Raw genomic sequence first — 19,721 nt, forward strand, 5'->3', positions numbered from 1 at the left:
ACAATATTCCGTGGTAGAGGGGATTTGAGATTTGTACTGAGTAAATAGCTGTTTAAAAGCAAAATAATGCTGAGAGCAAAAAATAAAACCCAGAAAAAGTGATTAGAAGTCAGGGTAATCCCTAATAGAGATATGTGATCATGCCTAGAAATCTTTTTTTTTTTTTTTTATTAAAACGCCAAACACTAGAGGTATTAGAACCTATAGTACTTAGTACTGTGCTTGGGTTGGAGGTTGAGAAGACGAAAGAAGATATTTGTTGACATTAGACTTGAACTTCTGTAGACTGTAATTTTCAGGAAATACGTATGAAGGAAGGTTGTTCTGAAAATGGCAGTTGAATGAATAAACAAGGAAGATGAAAAGTTGGACAGCAAATGGATGTTGGCTGGGCAGCACGTGTTCGGACTGTTTTGAAAGAGAGAGTGGGAATTACAGAAACCAATTCAGAAGAACAGTGCCCATGGAAGTATCTGTAGAAAAGGCATGCAGCAGAAGCAGTACGTCTATGAGACAGCGAGTGGAGAGACTCTGTTAGAGAGGAGTCAATAATTAACCTAACTGCCCTCTTCTGAATGGAATCTAGAAGCCTGAGAGAGGTTTTCGGGGCACCGCCCCAGATGTGGGAACAATATTCCATGGTAGGGCAGATTTGCGATTTTTACAGAGTGAGCAGAGTTTGAAAGAAATGTAATGCCGAGAGAAAAAGAGAAAACTAAGTTTTTTAGATGCAGAGGAAGCGATATTTGTAATGTGCTTGTGTCAAGAGAAATTAAAAGTCAGGGTAATCCCCAAAAGAGATATATCATTTTGTCTAGAAATCTGAGTGTCACCAAAGAAAAGCATAAGAGCAGAAGAATCCTTTATGCGAGATATAAGACAGGACTGAGTTTCAGAAGGATTGAAATCAACTAAGTTGTCTTTGCCCCACTGGAGAGGCACCTCCGTAGCCAGGTGGGAAGGAGCAGCAGTGCGTAGCACACGCTTCTTGATTAGACCAGGATTTGAGCCTGTGACCACCAAATACGGAGGATGCGGAAAGGTCAGGGAATGACCACCGCATATCCTGGAGCAATATGGCCTTAGTTGCTAATGCTCCTAAAAACCAAATAAAAAACAAACAACAAACAGCCCCACTGGAGAATTACCTGGATATTGACATTTAAGGAATTGGTAGCGGATATTCGAGAAGTTGAAGTTGATTGAGCAGGGTAAGGTTTCTCAAAATGGAAAGTGGAAATGAAAGTGCTATCATCGGCAAAACTATGGATAGGATTTCCAGTCAATGGAAGAAGGTCATTGATATACAAGAGGAAAAGAGTGGGGGAAAGAACTGAACCTTGTGGAACACCAGCATTAGTGGAAAAGTTAGAAGACAGAGAGCCAACTACCATCACCCTTAGTGAGTGATCAGAGAGAAAACTGGATAACCAATTGCAAAAAAAAGTTGGCAAACCATAAGATATAAGCTTTTTTTTTTAGGAGACCTTTATGCCAAACACGATCAAAAGCCTTTGAGATGTCAAGAGCAACTGCTTGTGTTTCCACATGCAGCTGATCCAGAAGCCTCCTAAAGAGTTAACAGTAGGTTCGGTCCGGTGTACTAAATAGCGGCTGGCCTGCGAGTATCGATCTGAGTATCAATTAAGATAGGCATATGAGCAGAAGCCTTTTTGCTTTTTAAAAGGATTGAAATTAACTGAGTTATCTTTGCCCCACTGGAGAATTACCTGGAGATCAGCATTTAAGGAATTGGTAGTGGATATTCGAGAAGTTGAAGCTGTTTTTGCAAGGTGGAATGCAATGTGCTATCATCAGCCAAAACTATGGATAAGATTTCCAGTTAATGGAAGGTCATTAATATAAAAGAGGAAAAGAGTGGGAGAAAGAACTGAACCTTGAGAACACCAGCTTACTGAAGAAGTTAGAATACAGAGCTGTCTACCTGTAGTGAGTGGTCAGGGAGAAAACTGGATACTAAACAAAAACAATTGACAAACCATAAGATGGAAGCTTATTTAGAAGACCTTTATGCCAAATGCAATCAAGTCTTTGAAATGTCAAGAGAAACTGGGGCCGACCGGGCTAGCCGAGTGGGTAAAGTACCTGCCCGGCAACCCAAAGGTCGCGGGTTCGATTCCCGCCTCGGGCTTGGATCAAAGTACTGCAAAAACCTTGGGAGGTGCAATATGGCCACAGAAGCCGATGCGCCAACAACTACCAAATCAAAAAAAAAAAAAAAAAAAAAAGAGAAACTGCTTGAGTTTTGCCAAGCATTCCCACTGAATTTGTCCATAGATATGTAACAAAAGCCAGTATATCACCAGTGGATCAACACTGACAGAATCATGTTGGCAATCATTGATGAATATGGAAAGCTTCTAGATAGTTTTGGAAACGGTGGTTAATGGAATTCTGTATTATATACTTTAGAAAGAATAGAAGTGAGTGCAATGGGATGATAATTGAATGGGAAGAATTTCTCATCCTTTTAACGTACTGGCTAGATATGAGCAAATTTCCAAACAGAAGGAAAAACACCAATGGAGAATTTCATCGTTATTCCAGCAGTGATGTTTCTAATATGCAACAAATCTGCACTGTGGTGACATGCCAAGTGAACAGAATGCATGCGGTATCATTAATAAACTAGAGACCCTCAAGCAACTTATCTTATTTGAAATGTTGGATGTTATCTGTCTGACTGAAACCTGTCTTGAGTTGGATCAAGAATCATTTATCACTGCATCTCGCAGGCCTGCATGGGCATACATTTGTTATTTTTACCTGGCCTAGCCCGACCTGAATCCAAATTTGTTTTTCTAATTCATTACCCTACCCCCAAACCGATTTTTATTCTTGCCCGAATGGAGTGTTTTTTATAAATAAAATCGCCAGCATTAGTTTCTGAAGTTTCATAATAATAAAAAAATAAACTTTTCGATTCAAAATTCAATATTAATAATTATATACAATAATAATTATCCAAAATAATTATCAATATTAATTATAAAAAAGAAAATGTGATAAATTTTCAATTTACCCATTTAATATAATTCCAAAACAAATATCGATATCCACCTCTACCAGCCACCTCCTTTTCACACGCCTTTTATTGCAAATCTTTGTGCAGAAATAAATTAGTGTCAGTGCTGTTGCTATTTAAATTAGTTCAATGCTTTTGCACTGCTGGCTGGTCATTTCCATCAAAGTGTACAAATTTTGGTGAATTTGGGAGACATTGGCGAAGTGCACCGTGCTGGTCAATTAAAAGTGTCAACAGACAAATAATACACATTTTTTTCTAAAAAACCTTTAGAATTAGCATTAGCAAGGGCACATGATGCAAGAAAAGCAAGCTTATAGCATCAGCCAAAAAAAAAAAAAAAAAAAAAAAACACACACATCCCCTTCTCATTTTACACATTCACTCACTCACTCCAATGTTTGTCTAGTTCTGCCTTCAATCTGTTTAAGCTATCAACTTCTACAATGACAAATGGAAGTTTGTTCCAGCAATTAACCACCTGCTGGCTAAAGGCAAACTTCCGCACATCTATCCTATAACTGTCTTTCCTCAATTTGAATTTATGCCCTCTCAGGCTATAATTCTGCGGAAGAGGAAGAATACCATCCGCATTGAGCATGCTGAAACCATTCAAGGCTTTATACGCCTCAATCAGATCACCTCGCAAGTGCCTAGTCTTCAGACACCGTAATTTGCAAAACTTAAGCCTTTCTTCATAAGAGCATCCCTTTATTACTTTCATTAATCTTGTTGCCCTTCTCTGTACTCGTTCCAACAGCTCTACATCCTTCTTAAAATGAGGCTTCCAGACCTGTATACAGTACTCAAGGTGTGGCATGACAAGGTGTGGCCTTATACAAGGGGATAATTGCCTCCTTATCCTTGCTAGAAAAATTCCCGAATATCATTGACAAGACACCATGAGCTACTCTTGCAGATCATCTGCACTGCTCAGAAAACTTCATATATGCTTACATAATTACCCCCAGGTCCTTTTCACTTTCTACCACTGTTAGTGTAGTACCACACAGTTGATATGTTACTCTGGGGTTACTGCTTCCCATATGCAGTACTTTACATTTGTCAATGTTAAACTTCATTTGCCACCTCTCAGCCCATCTGCTTGACTTTTCTAGATCCTGTTGCAGCAGCCTACTGTCATTAGTGTCATTAACAACCCTGCCGGAATTTGTATCATCTGCAAACTTGGACATTAAGCCTGATATACCATGAATATTATTAATGAATACAGAAAACAACAATGGACCCAACACTGAACCCCGGGGGAATCCACTAATAACATTAGTCCACGAAGAGCAGTGTCCATTGATTACCACTCTCTGTCTTCTCCCACTCAACCTCCCTTTATCCATAACAGCAGTTTGTCTCCAATGCCACACTGCTCCAATTTGTGCAGCAGTCTTCCACGTGCAACAGTATCAAAAGCCTTTCTAAGATCCAAATATGTAAAATCAAAATTATTCATTGCATCCAGTTCCTTAGTGACCACATCATAGTATAAAATTAAATTGGTCAGACAAGGCTTCCCCTTAACACAGCATGGGTTTCATGCTGTGTCTGGGGTATAACTGAAGTCTTGTCTAGATGATCCTGCAATGCTTCTTTTACCAGTGCTTCCATTAATTTCCCTGGAACAGAAGTTAAACTAACAGGTCAGTAATTACCTGTCTCTCCCTTTGATCCTCCTTTGTGGATTGGGATCACATTTGCACATTTCCAGTCCATGGGTACCTCCCTGAATCCAAGGAAGCTCTCATAATTATGGCTAAGGGTTTGATTACTTCCTTTGCTGCCTCCTTTATTATAACTGGATATATTCCATCCACCCAGGTACCTTTCTTATGTTTATGTTCAACAATTTCTCCTCCACTTTACTCTCAGTTATTACAAGATTATCTAGCTTACTGCCAGAGTTTTATAGACCTCTGGCATTCCCCTCCCTGATTAACTCCTCATGTGTGAATTTAGATGCAAAACATTCATTTAGTTTGTTATCTACCTGAGCAGGATCATCAACAGTTGAAACATCGATATCAATTGGACAAATCTGATTCATCCTCTTCCTTCTAGGGTTTACCTAAGTAAAGAACTCTTTGCTGTTTTTCTTTGCATCCTTTGCCAAACATTTCTCATAATGTCTTTGCCTGCCTAATCTCCTTTGTGACTTGGTTACAGACCAGCTTATATATATCATAGTCTTCTGTCACGTGTTAATTTATATATATCCCATGTATTTTTCTTCTCTGCCACATGTCTAATTAGTTCATCTGACATCCATTTTGGCCTAAATTTTGAACAAAATTTGTAAGCTGGTATGAAAAGCCTAGTAGCTTCCAAGATTATTTCTTTGAATGCTCCCCCATTTTGAATTTGCTGTTGGTAACATCATCAGTTGGTCCCACCGTATAGAATGTAAATACTGTCTCAGACCACCGTAGTCACCTTTGCAAAAGCAAAAACCTATCCCTTTACCCCTAATGGTAGTTACCTCTTTGAGTAAATCCCACTTCAGCACACTGTGATCACTGCCACCTACTGGTTCCTTTATCTGCAGATTCTTAATGCATGAAGAATCACTACTGATAATCACATCAAGAGTATTACTCCCTCTAGTTGCCTCCCAAACATGCTGCTGTAGAAAACAATCATCCAATAAATCCACAAAAGCCTTGCTAGTGTGTGTGTGACCAATCCACAAATTCCAGTCAATATCTGGGAATTTAAAATCCCCCATTATAAGACACTCTGATTTACTGGCCCACTCTATTTCTCTGCACGATTTCTCATTATACTCAACAGATTCATTAGGCCTATAACACACACACCTACTCTAATTTTTTCCTTTTCCTGTGCTTATGTCACACCAAACAGACTGAACATTGCATTGTTCACCAACATCAGTTGGATGCACTTCCTTAGATTTTATGTGTTTCTTAACTAACAGCATAACCCACTCCTCCCTTCCTGTCCTGTCCATCTTTTCTGTACACATTGTACTCCCCATATTCCAGTTCTGCACTGCTTATGTCTGTGTGACACCACATCTCTGATATCCCAACAATATCTGCCTTTGATGTCTTGACTAGCACTTCAAGCTTTAAGAATTTAAATACATAAAAAATATATATTTAAAAAAAATAGTTGTAAGAACCAACCCAAAAAAGTTCTGAAATGTTTGGAATAACAATTCATTATGATTATCCGTACCTGACCCAAACATCAATCATGTGATCTGACCCAGGCCCATACAGACCCCTACTGCATCTACAGCTGGATACAAGGCATTTTTCAAATCCAGGAATAACATCAGAAAAGGAGGAGGAGGTGTGGCAGTGTTAATAAGAAATGGTATTGGATCGTTAGCAAATGCAGTCACCAGTTACTCCCATATTGTTTGAAGCAATAATTGTCACAATTAAGATGAAGGTTTCTGGTTTTTTTAATAGACATTTGTCACTATACATTCCTCCAGCCTTAAGAACAGAGACACTCAATGATGCAGCTTATTGGATTATGAATCAACTCCCCGATCTGATCTGTGGTGATTTCAACTTAAGTTGCGCAACTCTCTAATCTGCACCGAGTGTTCATGAAAACCTTTCCTAGTATTTCAGTGGTTATTAATGAAGACCCAACTAGAGGTGCCAACAGATTTGATATGATCCTGTTGTCAGTGAAATGCAGTTTGGAGTCTTAACTTGAAACTGTGTGCAGCTCTAATCACTTGGGTGTTGTGATTCCTCTCCGACCTCCTACACCTAACTTTGACATACCGAGGAAAATAGTGAAAAAAGCTTGCGATTTCAGCATGCCTAACGGATGCAGTTCTGTAAACACAAGGCATGATTTTTCTGGATTAATTGTAGAGTTCCTTATCATATGTTTTTTCCCTATATAATTATTGTACTCTTTAAGGACTTCTGCATTGTGACCTGTGAACTCATTTGTCTTGAACGTTGTCTTATTTGTGTACATAATTTTTATAATTCTAATAATAATCTTTTTTATAACGTTTTCTCCTTATTTTTATTTTATTTTATTTCTCTTTTTTTTTTTTAGTTAACACATCATCGCATTTATCCTAATGTCAAATTTTATTAACCTATGTATCTAATTTCCCTTAATATTATTGTAACTATTTTTAATTTCAAGCACCTGGCAGCTCACCATGGTGGGTATGTTGTATGTTTTTCCATATATACTATACAATAAAATTATATTTATTTATTTAAATATACATAAATCATGAATTACTGCTATTTGCTTATTATATGAATTACAGTAGAAATGTTACATGTTATATTTCAATTGTAAAATTCAGGGAGAAATAAGTAAGCTGCATTATAAAAGCATTGACAGTTTACAAACCATGATTGTGTAACTTACTGAATTGTAGACCCTGAAATACATGTTACATTACATTTCAAGCTTTAGAATTGCAAAGTTTTACAAAATGTGGAGTGAATAATATTATTATGTAAAGCATGTGCAGTGAAATGAAAACAGTTACTTTTATGTATTATTCAGTTAATAATAATACATTATTAACGTGTTACCAATTATCACAGACAAGAAAAAATTAAATTTAAGAAATAAAAATTGATTGTGCCCAAAATTTAATGCACTGCATGCATTTAGTAACTTACCTCTGCAATTCCCTGTAACCTTCTAATCGAGAACCACAGTGTATTAGTTTTTTGCTGGAGGAAATACCAAAAAAATAAATTTTTGGGTCCCTCATAACCTTTGTTTGTATGCTGTGCATCTGATTGCCATCTTTATCATCTTGTGTGGCAGTCCTTTGGTTCTGATTTTTCTTTATTTTTCAACATTCTTATTTGTTATCCTGCATAACAATTTTTTATTGTTACGTAGGATGAAAAACCAAATTTCCCCTGGCTCTTTAAGAGTTGAAGCCATGCATGCCTTTTTTTTTTCTATTCTTATTTTTGTGATTATCCAATATCATATTAAGCATCAAATTGTTGCATTGTCAAAAAATAGTTCAAGACAAAATTTACTTCAACCAACTGTTATTGAAATTTTGTTAACAAAGATGTATAAGCAAACAACAGAACAGCATTATATGTAATATGCAATGTAGTAGTATTATCATCTGCATCTATAACACAAAGTAGTCTCTCTCTCTCTCTCTCTCTCTCTCTCTCTCTCTCTCTCTCTCTCTCTCTCTCTCTCTCTCTCTCTCTCTCTCTCTCTCTCTCAGGTTATAATGTGACACAGCAGTAATCTGCCTATTACAACCAGAGTTTGTTTGTAAACATTCACCATGTATATGAAACTTCACTGCATTCAGGTTGTCCTGTACTGTGTCTGAGTTAGCATTAACTCCCATTTCATCCCTCCATTCGATCAAAATGCCTGTCCAGCTCAGCCTTAAATTTATTTAAGCTATTAGCTTCCACAACAAAAGATGGAAGCCCGTTCCACCAATCAACTACCCGCTGGCTAAAGGCAAATTTCCACACATCTATTCTACAACTTTCTTTTCTCAATTTGAAACTGTGCCCCCTCAAGTTCTTAGTCTGAGCAAGAGGAAGAATCCCATCAGCATTCAGCTTGCTCAACCCATTCAAGGCCTTATACACCTCAATGAGATTACCTTTCGTGTGCCTACTCTCCAGGCGCTGAAATTTGCAGAACTTAAGCCTCTCTTGGAGAGGATCCCTTCATTCCCCTCACCAATCTTGTTGCCCTTCTTTGTACTTGTTCTAGCAACTCTACATCCTTCCTAAAATAATGCCTCCAGACCTGTACACAGTACTGTAGGTGTGGACTCCATGACTTGCCCTGGCAGCCCGTCTGCACTGCTCAGCAAACTTAATATTTGACTGCACAATTACCCCCAGGTTTTTTTCACTTTCCACTTCCCTGAGTGTAGTACCACACAGTTGGTATGTTTCTCTTCGGTTATTGCTACCCATATGCAGTACTTAGCATTTGTCAATGTTAAATTTCAGTTGCCACTTCTCAGCCCATTTGTCCAACTCTTTTTTTTTTTTTTTTTTTTTTTTTGTTAGTTGTTGGCGCATCGGCTTCTGTGGCCATAATGCACCTCCCAAAGTTTTTGCATTTTACTCTGATCTAAGCTCCGAGGTGGGATTCAAACCCGCAACCTTTGGGTTGCCAGGCTGGCACTTTACCCACCTGGCTAGCCTAGTCGGCGCGCAACTCATCTAGATCCAGTTGGAGTATCACACTGTCTTTACTGTTGTTAACAACCTTGCCAACCTTTGTATCATCTGCAAACTTGGACATTAAACCTGATATACCTTCATCAATATCATTGAAAAATATACAAAACAACAATGGGCCAAACACCGAACCCTGGGGAACTCCACTAATAACATTTGATTACCACTCTCTGTCGTCACCCACTCAACTATCCCTTTGTAGCAACTTACCCTTAATGCTATACCTCTCCAATTTGTACAGCAGTCTTCCATGTGCAACAGTATCAAAAGCTTTCCTGAAATCCAAGTATATGATATCAAAATTATTTTTGGCATTCAGTTCCTTTCTGACCACATTATAGTATCCAATCAAATTGGTCAGACAAGACCTCCCTTTAACAAACCCATGCTGTGTCTTAACTGTTACTGCAGTCTTGTCTAGATGATCCTGCAATGCTTCTTTAACCAGTGATTCCATTATTTTCCCCGGAACACCAGTTAAACTAATAGGTCTATAGTTGCCTGTATCAACCTTTGAACCCCCTTTGTGAATTGGTGATACATTTGCACATCTCCAGTCCATGGGGACCTCCCCTGAGCCCAAGGAAGCTCTCATAATTATGGCTAAGGTTTGCTTACTTCATTTGCTGCCTCCTTTAATATAACTGAATACATCCCATCCACCCCAGGTGCCTTCCTTATGTTTAACTTCAACGATTTCTCCTCCACTTTGCTCTCAGTTATTACAAAATCACTTAGCTCCCTGTTAGCGTTTGATAAACTTCTGGCATTCCCCTTATTGAATAACTTCTCATGTGTGAATGTAGATGCAAAATACTCATTCAGTTTATCAGCTACTTGAGCATGAACATCTAAAGTCAACCCATCTATGTTAAGTGGTCCAATCTGATTCATCCCTTTTCTTCTAGAGTTTACATAAGTAAAGAACTCTTTGCTGTTTTTCTTTGCATATCCAGAATTTAAAACAAGTACACCAACCGTTTAACTATAATGGTTTAATACTGAAAATTATAAAATGTACCAAATGTAAAAAAAATGATACTACACTGTAAAATAATATATGCAAAAAACTGATTTACAAAATAAAATATACAATAAAAATTTTAATATACAATAAAATATAAATAAAATATTTAAAATACAATAAAATTAAAAGCGATAAAACATTGACTGAAGCTTTCGGAGGCTTCTGCCTTCTTTCTCAACAACAATGATGTTTAAGCAACACATCCTTAAGTAACAGGCTCACAGCACACGTGGTTGACCAGGCGCATGCTCAATATTTCTTCCATACGATCCAGAAGCGGCTCGGGAGTGTGGAAATATAAAACGCTTGTCTTTTGCCATGACCACGGCTTCCAGTAGGGATTGAAATCGAACACCCCTGTCCCTATTCATACTATTGTTCTCAGACGAGCCTATCCACAAACTCTCCAGCCACTTACGGTCCCAGAACCTATGCGCCCGGTCAAGGATGACAGCATTCACAGGGGAGACCTGATGATGTTTCTCCCAATAATGCTCAGCAATGGCGGACTTATTGAACTCTGCAGTCTGTATAGCTCGCATGTGCTCCCCCAGACGGTCTTTTAGTTGCCGTTCTGTCTCCCCCACATAACATTCCCCACAATCCGGGCATTTGATCTCATATATGACCCCACTACTGGAATCCCCAGGAATGGGGTCTTTGACCTGTGACAACACTGTGTGCAACCTCCGGCCCGGAAGTTGCACACAGCGTGCCTGAAAGTTACGTAGCATTCTTGAAATTCGATCTGACAAGCCCGGATAGTAGGGAATATAAACTGTGGCGAGTGGAACGGACGGTGTTCCATGATTAGGCTCCCTAATCATGGAACACCGTCTATAGTGGGACGGTCCATGTTTGTTGTTAAAGACTGTGGATTTTGCGAACTTCGTTAAAAGTCAAAATGTAGGGGAGAATGAAATAATGGTGTCGCTAGATGTGGTGTCATTATTTACTTGTATACCCATAGCCCATGGGGTGGAATGTGTAAAGGTGGCACTACAAAGAGATGATACCCTAAGTACTAGATCGCACCTAAGTGTAGAGGATATATGCTGTGGTGTAGAATTATGTCTTTCGAGTACGACTTTGCTATATAAAGGAGTGATGTACAAACAGGTTCACGGCACAGCTATGGGTTCGCAAACCTGGCAATGGAAGAGTTAGAGAATAGGGTTTTTACAAGTTTGGAGTTCCCTATGCGCAAGTGGAAGAGATACGTGGATGACACGTTCACTTTGGTGCAAAAGGGGAGAGAAGAGGATGTAGTTAGTTTTCTCAATGATTTCTCTCCTTTTATACAGTTCACCTCAGAGGTAGAAGTGAATGGTTCCCTCCCATTCTTGGACATAATGATGAGTAGAGAAGGCTCCAGGCTTAGTACTACAGTGCTCAGGAAGCCCATGTGTAGGAGCCAGTATACCCATTATAGGTCAGCACAGACTGCGCAGCATAAAAACTTTTGCGTAGGGTTAGGACACATTGTAGTACCTCTGAGGAGAGAGAGAGAAATTGGGCAAGTTAGGGCGGATCTTATGAAATGCGGTTACCCCCAGAGGGTCATTGATAAATATAATAGAGGCAGGAGCCTAATCGTGGAACACCATCCGTTCCAGTCGCCACAGTTTATATTCCCTACTATCCGGGCTTGTCAGATCGAATTTCAAGAATGCTACGTGACTTTCAGGCACGCTGTGTGCAACTTCCGGGCCAGAGGTTGCACACAGTGTTGTCACAGGTCAAAGACCCCATTCCTGGGGATTCCAGTAGTGGGGTCATATATGAGATCAAATGCCCGGATTGTGGGGAATGTTATGTGGGGGAGACAGAATGGCGACTAAAAGACCGTCTGGGGGAGCACATGCGAGCTATACAGACCGCAGAGTTCAATAAGTCCGCCATTGCTGAGCATTATTGGGAGAAACATCATCAGGTCTCCCCTGTGAATGCTGTCATCCTTGACCAGGCGCATAGGTTCTGGGACCGTAAGTGGCTGGAGAGTTTGTGGATAGGCTCGTCTGAGAACAATAGTATGAATAGGGACAGGGGTGTTCGATTTCACCCCCTACTGGAAGCCGTGGTCATGGCAAAAGATGAGCGTTTTATATTTCCACGCTCCCGAGCCGCTTCTGGATCGTATGGAAGAAATATTGAGCATGCGCCTGGTCAACCACGTGTGCTGTGAGCCTGTTACGTAAGGATGGGTTGCTTAAACATCATTGTTGTTGAGAAAGGAGGCGAAAGCCTCCGAAAGCTTCAGTCAATGTTTTATTGCTTTTAATTTTATTGTATGTTAAAATTTTTATCGTATATTTTATTTTGTAAATCAGTTTTTTGCATATATTATTTTACAGTGTAGTATCGTTTGGTACATTTTATAATTTTCTGTATTAAGCCATTATAGTTAAACGGTTGGTGTATTTGTTTTAAATTCTGGATATGCATCACTCTCCCAACCTTAGAGGCCTTTTTGAAGATGTTTTTCTTTGCATGCTTTGCCAAAGATTTCTCTTAATCTACCTTTGCCTGCCTAACCTCCTTTGTGACTTGATTACGGACTAGTTTATACCTGCCATAGGCTTTTGTGTCACCTTATACTTTATATGCATCTTAGTTGGAATGAAAAGCCTAGTAGCCTCCAAAATTAAGTCCCTGAAGGTTTCCCATTTAGAGTTCAAAGTTGGTAACATCATCAGTTCATCCCACTGTACAGAATTTAAAAACTGTCTGAGACCTCTGTACTCACCTTTATGAAAGCAAAAGCCCTTCTCTTTAGCCTTGATGGTAGTTACATCTTTAAATAATTCCCACATCAGTACATTGTGATTACTGTTACACAGTGGTTCCTTTATATGCAAATTCTTAATGCATGAATTATCACTGCTGATGATCAGATTAAATGTATTACTCCCTCTGGTTGCCTCTTGAACATGTTGCTGTAGAAAACAGTCATCCAATAAATCCACAAAAGACTTGCTAGTGTGTGAGTCACCAACCCACAAGTTCCAGTCAATATCTGGAAAGTTAAAATTCCCCATTGTAAGACATTCTGATTTACTGGCCCACTCTATTTCTCTGCACAATTGCTCATTATACTCATCAGATTCATTAGGCCTATAACACACATCTACTCTCATTTTTCCTTTCCCAGTGCTCAACACTGCATTGTCTACCAACATCAATTGGATCCACTTTCTTAGATTTTATGTGTTTCCTAACTAACAGCATAACCCCTCCTCCCTTTCTTACACATTGTAATCCCCAAATTCCAATTCTGCACTGCTTATATCTGTGTGATGCTACATTTCTGATATCCCAACATTATCTGCCTTTGATGACTTGACTAGCACTTCAAGCTCGTCAAATTTATTAACTATACTCCTAGCATTGGTGTACATGCACCTGTTCCTACTCTTAGTTGCCCTAACACAGCCCATGTATTTACTTGTTCCACTATGACTCCCAACAGTCCTGGAAATCTCCATTACCTTTCTTTCCAGGCTGCAAGTGCAAGAATCACTTTTGCCTCTGCCTGCGGCCACTGTTAAGCTTTTAGTCTGAGTATCCCTCCAAGCTAGCAGTTTTCCAACCCACCTAACACTGCCTCGATAGCATCAGCAAATATTCTTGCACCCTTTCTATTTAAGTGTACCCCATCTCTGTAGAAGCAGTCTCTCCTGTCAACAAGCACAGACCAGGCTGAAAAAAATTCTGCCCCTTGAGCCTTGCACAATCTCTCCAGGGCCGAATTGATTGACAAGGCTCTCAGCATATACTCTCTCCTATCGTGTCTGGGCAGAATTGCAGACACTTTCACATTCAACCCTAACTCAACATTTCTTCAACATTTACTTGTATTTGTTGAGTAAATCTGCAGATCTCTTACTCTTAATGTCGTTAGCTCCAACGTGTACAACAACATCACCTTTTGTGCCTTTAAAAGATGATATCTGCTCTACGTCATCAACTTTTGTCCCTGGCAGACATACCCTGATCCTGTTCCACCTATCAGTGGTTAGCCTGGGATCCTGTATAACTTGTGACTGTGATTAAATAAACCAGTGGTATGGCATTTTATGACGCTATCACAACACTCTTCTTCATCATCTGTTCCAAACCTTCACTATTGTGAAGGATCATCACACCTTTTGTCAAGTCAGTGTCACATTTGGAGACTTGTACTGACTGAATTCCTTGTTCATCCAATTTATTTGGTTGATTAAGGCCTTATTGGGAATCCTGGTATTAGTCACAAAGAATAAGTATACTATCAGGATGAATTTTATGTTTCTTATGAAAGAATTTGCCTCACACGAAAGATAACATTAACTTTTGATATTTGCTTTTTTTTTTTTTTTTTTTTGTGATTCACTCAACATAGACAAGTATGTTGTGTGAATGTATCGGGCTGGTCTGTATTGAGTCACGGGGGTGGTTGAGCAACAAGCTAAAGCTGGTTACGAGAGATCTTTGGCAAAAAAAAAAAAAAAAAGCAAAAGATTTTGTTCACTTAAGTTGTAAACACTAAGCAGAAGGGTATGAATCATATTGGTCCACTTGATTTCATTGGTTTACCTGTTGGTGATGCTGCTTAGGTTGCTAACAAACCGAATAGGTATTTTGCATCTGCATTCACACATGAGGAATCCTTTAGAGAAAGGGATGCCAGAAATTGATCCAGCTCTGACATTTGATAATTTCTCTACTACCCCGTATGGATCTTTTGCTTAAACATGCAATTTATTTTGTGTATAATTTCTCCTTTGATGCTTCAGCAGAACTAAATCAACAGTTTTTTAATTGACTTTAGTTCCCTGATCTTGTTTATGCACCTTCAGTTGTTTTCAGCACTCATCTCTCTAAAAAACTTAATAATCTGATGGATGATTCTAAACTTTTATGAAAATTCCTGCAGATCTAGGTCCATATCTGCATATACTGTTTCCTGATATACATCAGGATTGATGTCAGTTACATTAGCTGGAAACACTGGATCATGCCCGTATAATATAACAAACAGCTTCTTGTGAACACTGCAGCGAATTTCTGAGTGTAGTAGAAAGCTGCTTGCCAAAGATAGTTGTTTATTTGACTCTATGTTCGTACTAGTTTGCTGAATATTTTCTTTGTCAAATTTATTTAGATGCTTCACTAAACTATTACAGTGGGGTTGTGAAGATTTTCTTGATCCTGCAACAATTTGCGTACTTGTAGGAGCAGCTCTGAGATGAAGTTGGCTCCTCAATTTGAAAGTATGGACTACAGATGACCAAAACTACAAATGATGTGGTTTACCAAAACTGAAGCTACTGATCTGAAGTTTTTCCATTGTAGACCTTTTGGTCTACAATAGAATATAACTTTTTTTTTTGCACATTCTTTTGTAGCGATCTAACTGATCACAGTTACAGTAAATTATTCTACTGACATTAGAAGCCTATATTCTATTGAAGATAGCAGGAGAAACACAGAAGCTGAGGGCAAAGAGTTGTTGGCCTCACCAAAGACAAGATTTCTTGCTAGCTTCTTTCCAGTTCAAATCCGATGTCTTTCCCAGTCTAATTCTGTACTGTAAGATCCTGTAATGCTTACTGGAGACTTTAAGAATTTCCTCAGATTGACAGAATGCTTGATATTATCTTTGCTCTTACTGTTGGAAATTGACTGTTTTTGTGCAAGTCTCTAGGTCTTTAACAGTATGCAGAGTTTCAACCACTAATGGAGAACCCTGCCCGAAAATTTGTAAGCTCCTCCTCGCTCACACTCCAAGTGATAAACCAATCTTTTAACAAAATTCATAGCATGGTTCCTTGCATCTAGCCAATTTCCTTCAGCTACGAACCTCTGATAAAACAACTTGACTGGGTCACCCTTTCTCTGAGTACAGTCCAAATGTTTTCTGAAATTTGTGGGTCAGTCTCAATTTCTTTGAGAAATGTTGAAGCAAGGTATCTGCTATCTCTCTAGATAGCATAAGATTATTTATACGAGAGTAGGGAGAATTGTACACAAAATCTCTAGCCTTAGACACACTGATCCTGTAAACAAATATCCGATTATTCATGTAAAACTTTCAACTAAAGACAGATCAGCAATGCGTCTCTGAAGAACAGTTCAAAGAAATAGTACACAAGTTCTAAACACAAGACTACACCGTCTCAAAATAGGTAAGTAATGAATAGAGTATTCATTTGTTCTTAAACAAGACTGAAATCATATAACTGTTCTAGATGTGCCTTTTGGGTTCCGCAAAAACACCACAGGTTTGGGAAGGTCCACTGGAGCTTGTGTGATCAAAGTAATGAAAGACGTGTGTTCAAATAACTCAAATGGCAGCATGTTAAGAATTTTTAATAGTAATGGTGGCCATTGCAAATTAACTTAATTAACCTTATTCTTATAATTAACATTTACCAACATAAGAAAAGCATATAATTGCAATCTGATAAATGTTATTTAATCCTTTAGAGCACATTCAATTTTCATTTTCAGTGCCCAAGGTAAAATTACAGTCTTCAGAGTTAATAATTTAATTTCTAGTATTCTTTCATAAGTTAATATGGTCACCTCCTTGCCTTTAACCTTGGTAACATTATGTCACTCACAAAAACGAACAGGTAAACTTCTCTTACTACTCTGAAATTCAAACTGCATTACATTATTATTCATGAAGATACCATGTGAAACATTTTAAATTTATTAGCAGTTGTTTTTGAATTTAACCTCTCTTACCTTTTAAAAGAAATGGCAGACATTATCAGAGTTCTGTTCAAAGAGAGCAAATTAAATTCCTTAATGTTTCCAGATTTTCATCTTGCAAAAACAAACATTTCAACTATATCTCACTATCTGTATCTTCCCTGTACCAAAACAGCTAATTGGATTCACTTAAAACACAATGCAAACTATATACATTATTTTTGCTTCTAACATTACTTCTTTTAAAAGCTTCTGTATAACAGATGGCATTGACAATGCAGTCAGTTTCTTAAGTATAACAAAAAAAAAAAAAAACATGGAAAACTGAACGGGCCCCAAACACAAACAAGGAGGCAAACAGCATGGAAATATAAGTGAAAGTGAAGCAGTGTTAAATATACATCACCTAGGAATACCTAGAATTTACAAGGTATACCTATAAGCTAATCCTATACCTAAGATTAATTTTTACAAACTAATTCATCACTTAAAGTATTTCTTATATCAGCACTAAAAAAATGCCATCAGATATACAGCATGAGCAAAGTTCATGTGCATTGTGTAACTATGGGTGGAATTAAAGACAAAACAACCTTTCCATTTCTCTGTGCATGAAGTCCTCTCACAGCTTCTATAACAATACCATCTTTAGTTTTTATATCATGAAAATCTGATTTTTTGTGGTCCCTTAAACGTTTTTATTGTCCTCTTTGGGTGGTCCTCTTGGAGAAATGTGGATGTAGTTTTTTGGTGGTCTCAGCCTCTTGTTATGCAAGATGAAAACTAAATTTCACTATCCTTGGTGTTCTAAGTGTTGTACACTCTTTCTGTGCCACTGTTATCCCCAATTTCATTAAGCTCTCAATTGTGAATGGCATTGCTACCTTTGATTTTTGTGGAACAAAAAAAAAAAAAACATTATAAAACTTATTTTTTGAGTCATTATGTAGATGACTTTGTTTTGTGACTATCACCAAAGAGGCATGCAGTGCCTCTTTAGTGATAGACACAAAGTGTTCTTTGTGGCTAAACCTCTTTAGTGTTCTTTCATTTTTGTTATTACATGATGTAACTTATTTCATAAAACAGTATTATTAATAAAGGAGAGAGGGATTACATTTAAGAAAAATAGATAATTTGTTATCCTTTGATAAAAATGTAATTCCTAATACCTTCATATTGTTACTCTGTTAAGCACATGGCTTACCATTTAATCAACAAGTTTCTCACTAAGCGTGAGATTGTGGCTCAGTTGTATGAGTGACAAGCAGATATGCATACAGTGCCACCATAAGGGTGCAGAATATTAAGGAAGATAGATAGAATAATAATAAAAAAAAGTACAGCAATATCCCGCATAGCACTGATAATTGGTACCGAAACTGTTCCATGTTATGTGAAACCATGCTGATTGAGGTATAATTATAATGGGTTTTAATTGAATGTGTACCAAAGAAACAGCCTATAAACAAATTATAATAAATCTATAAAAATTTGCTTGATAGCGAAATAAAAGAATACTACAAAAATTTTATTAATGAAAAGGTACAGCGCCTCATAGCCAGGTGGGAAGGAGCAGCAGTGCGTAGCACACACTTCTTGATTAGACCGGGGTTCGAGCCCGTCACCACCAAATACGGAGGATGCGGAAAGGTCAGGGAATGACCACCGCATATCCCGGAGCAATATGGCCTTAGTTGCTAATGCTCCTAAAAACCAAAAAACAAACAACAAACAATGAAAAGGTAACATCATGAGAAATTAGAAAAAAGCTATGTTGTTTATTTAAGTATTTCAATAATGAAGTCTGGTTAAGTTGTCTCTTCTTTTTCTCAGCATACAGGTCTTTGTAGCATTGAATACCATCTTGATGCTACATTCAACATTCGGATCTCCATTTATAATCGCCTCGCAGGCCGTGTCAACTCCCCGAAAAACTTACTCCAATTCTTCTGTTGAAAATTCTTCTGATGCCGCTTCAGAATTGTTTTCCTCGTCTGCATATGCAGTTTGCTCATCAATTTCAATGAGAGTTGCATCATCTAAGTCATTTGCATGTGAGTCAATGCAGTCATGTAAATTGGCAGTGTCCAAAGTTTCGAACCCATGTCTTTTCCGATCTTCACAATGTCTTCAGCAATTGTCTGAACTTGCGATTTGAAACTAGTGAAATCATTTGCCAAATGGGGAAAAACATTCTGCGAAATAGAATACATGTTGTTGGCAGTGATTCCTAGCCAGGATGCAGATATATTTTCAATCGCATTCCTGGTGTTATAATTTTTCCAAAATGTTTGTAAAGATGATGATCTCACTCCTGTTGAAGCTTCAATCGCTTGGGAAAAAGTTTGCCGCAGATAATACGCCTTGAATGTAACAATTACACCGTGATCCATGGGTTGTAAGAGAGACGTTGTGTTAGGTGGAAGAAAGCATATTTTTATATTTTCATTGAGATCAGAAATTTCAGGTGAATGGCCTGGTGCATTGTCTAAAAGCAACAAAATTTTGAACTCCATCCCTTCACCTTTGCAGTAATGCTCAACTGTCAGACAAAAATAATTTGTGAACCATTCTGTAAACGATTCTCTTGTAATCTATGCTTTCTTATTAGATTGCCAAATTACGGGCAATGTGCTTTTTACGCAACCCTTGGGTTTTCGGCTCTGAACACGAATATAGGCTTCAATTTAAAATTGCCAGATGAGTTTCCACCCAACAAAAGTGTTAAACG

General features: G+C 38.1%; 1 protein-coding gene across 7 annotated transcripts in view; it reads left to right on the plus strand.

The window, feature by feature from the left end:
• Positions 1-19,721, plus strand: part of LOC150085668 (polycomb group RING finger protein 1-like) — a 276,634-nt gene that overhangs the window by 144,853 nt on the left and 112,060 nt on the right. The window contains exon 7 of one of the 7 annotated variants that reach the window (XR_016546933.1): positions 7,202-7,220. The exons of 5 other annotated variants lie outside the window; for them this stretch is intronic. Coding sequence is in view for 1 of the 2 variants with exons in the window: in XM_090373434.1 (XP_090229560.1) it covers positions 7,202-7,224 (23 nt within the window). In the remaining variant the exon portion in view is untranslated. Of the gene's footprint in view, positions 1-7,201; positions 7,225-19,721 lie in introns of all 7 variants that reach the window. One more of the 7 variants, XM_090373434.1, reaches the window with a different exon arrangement.

The sequence above is a fragment of the Mastigoproctus giganteus genome, chromosome 5 (genome assembly GCF_048544385.1).
Source record: "Mastigoproctus giganteus isolate SK-2022 chromosome 5, ASM4854438v1, whole genome shotgun sequence".
Lineage (NCBI taxonomy): Eukaryota > Metazoa > Arthropoda > Arachnida > Uropygi > Thelyphonidae > Mastigoproctus > Mastigoproctus giganteus.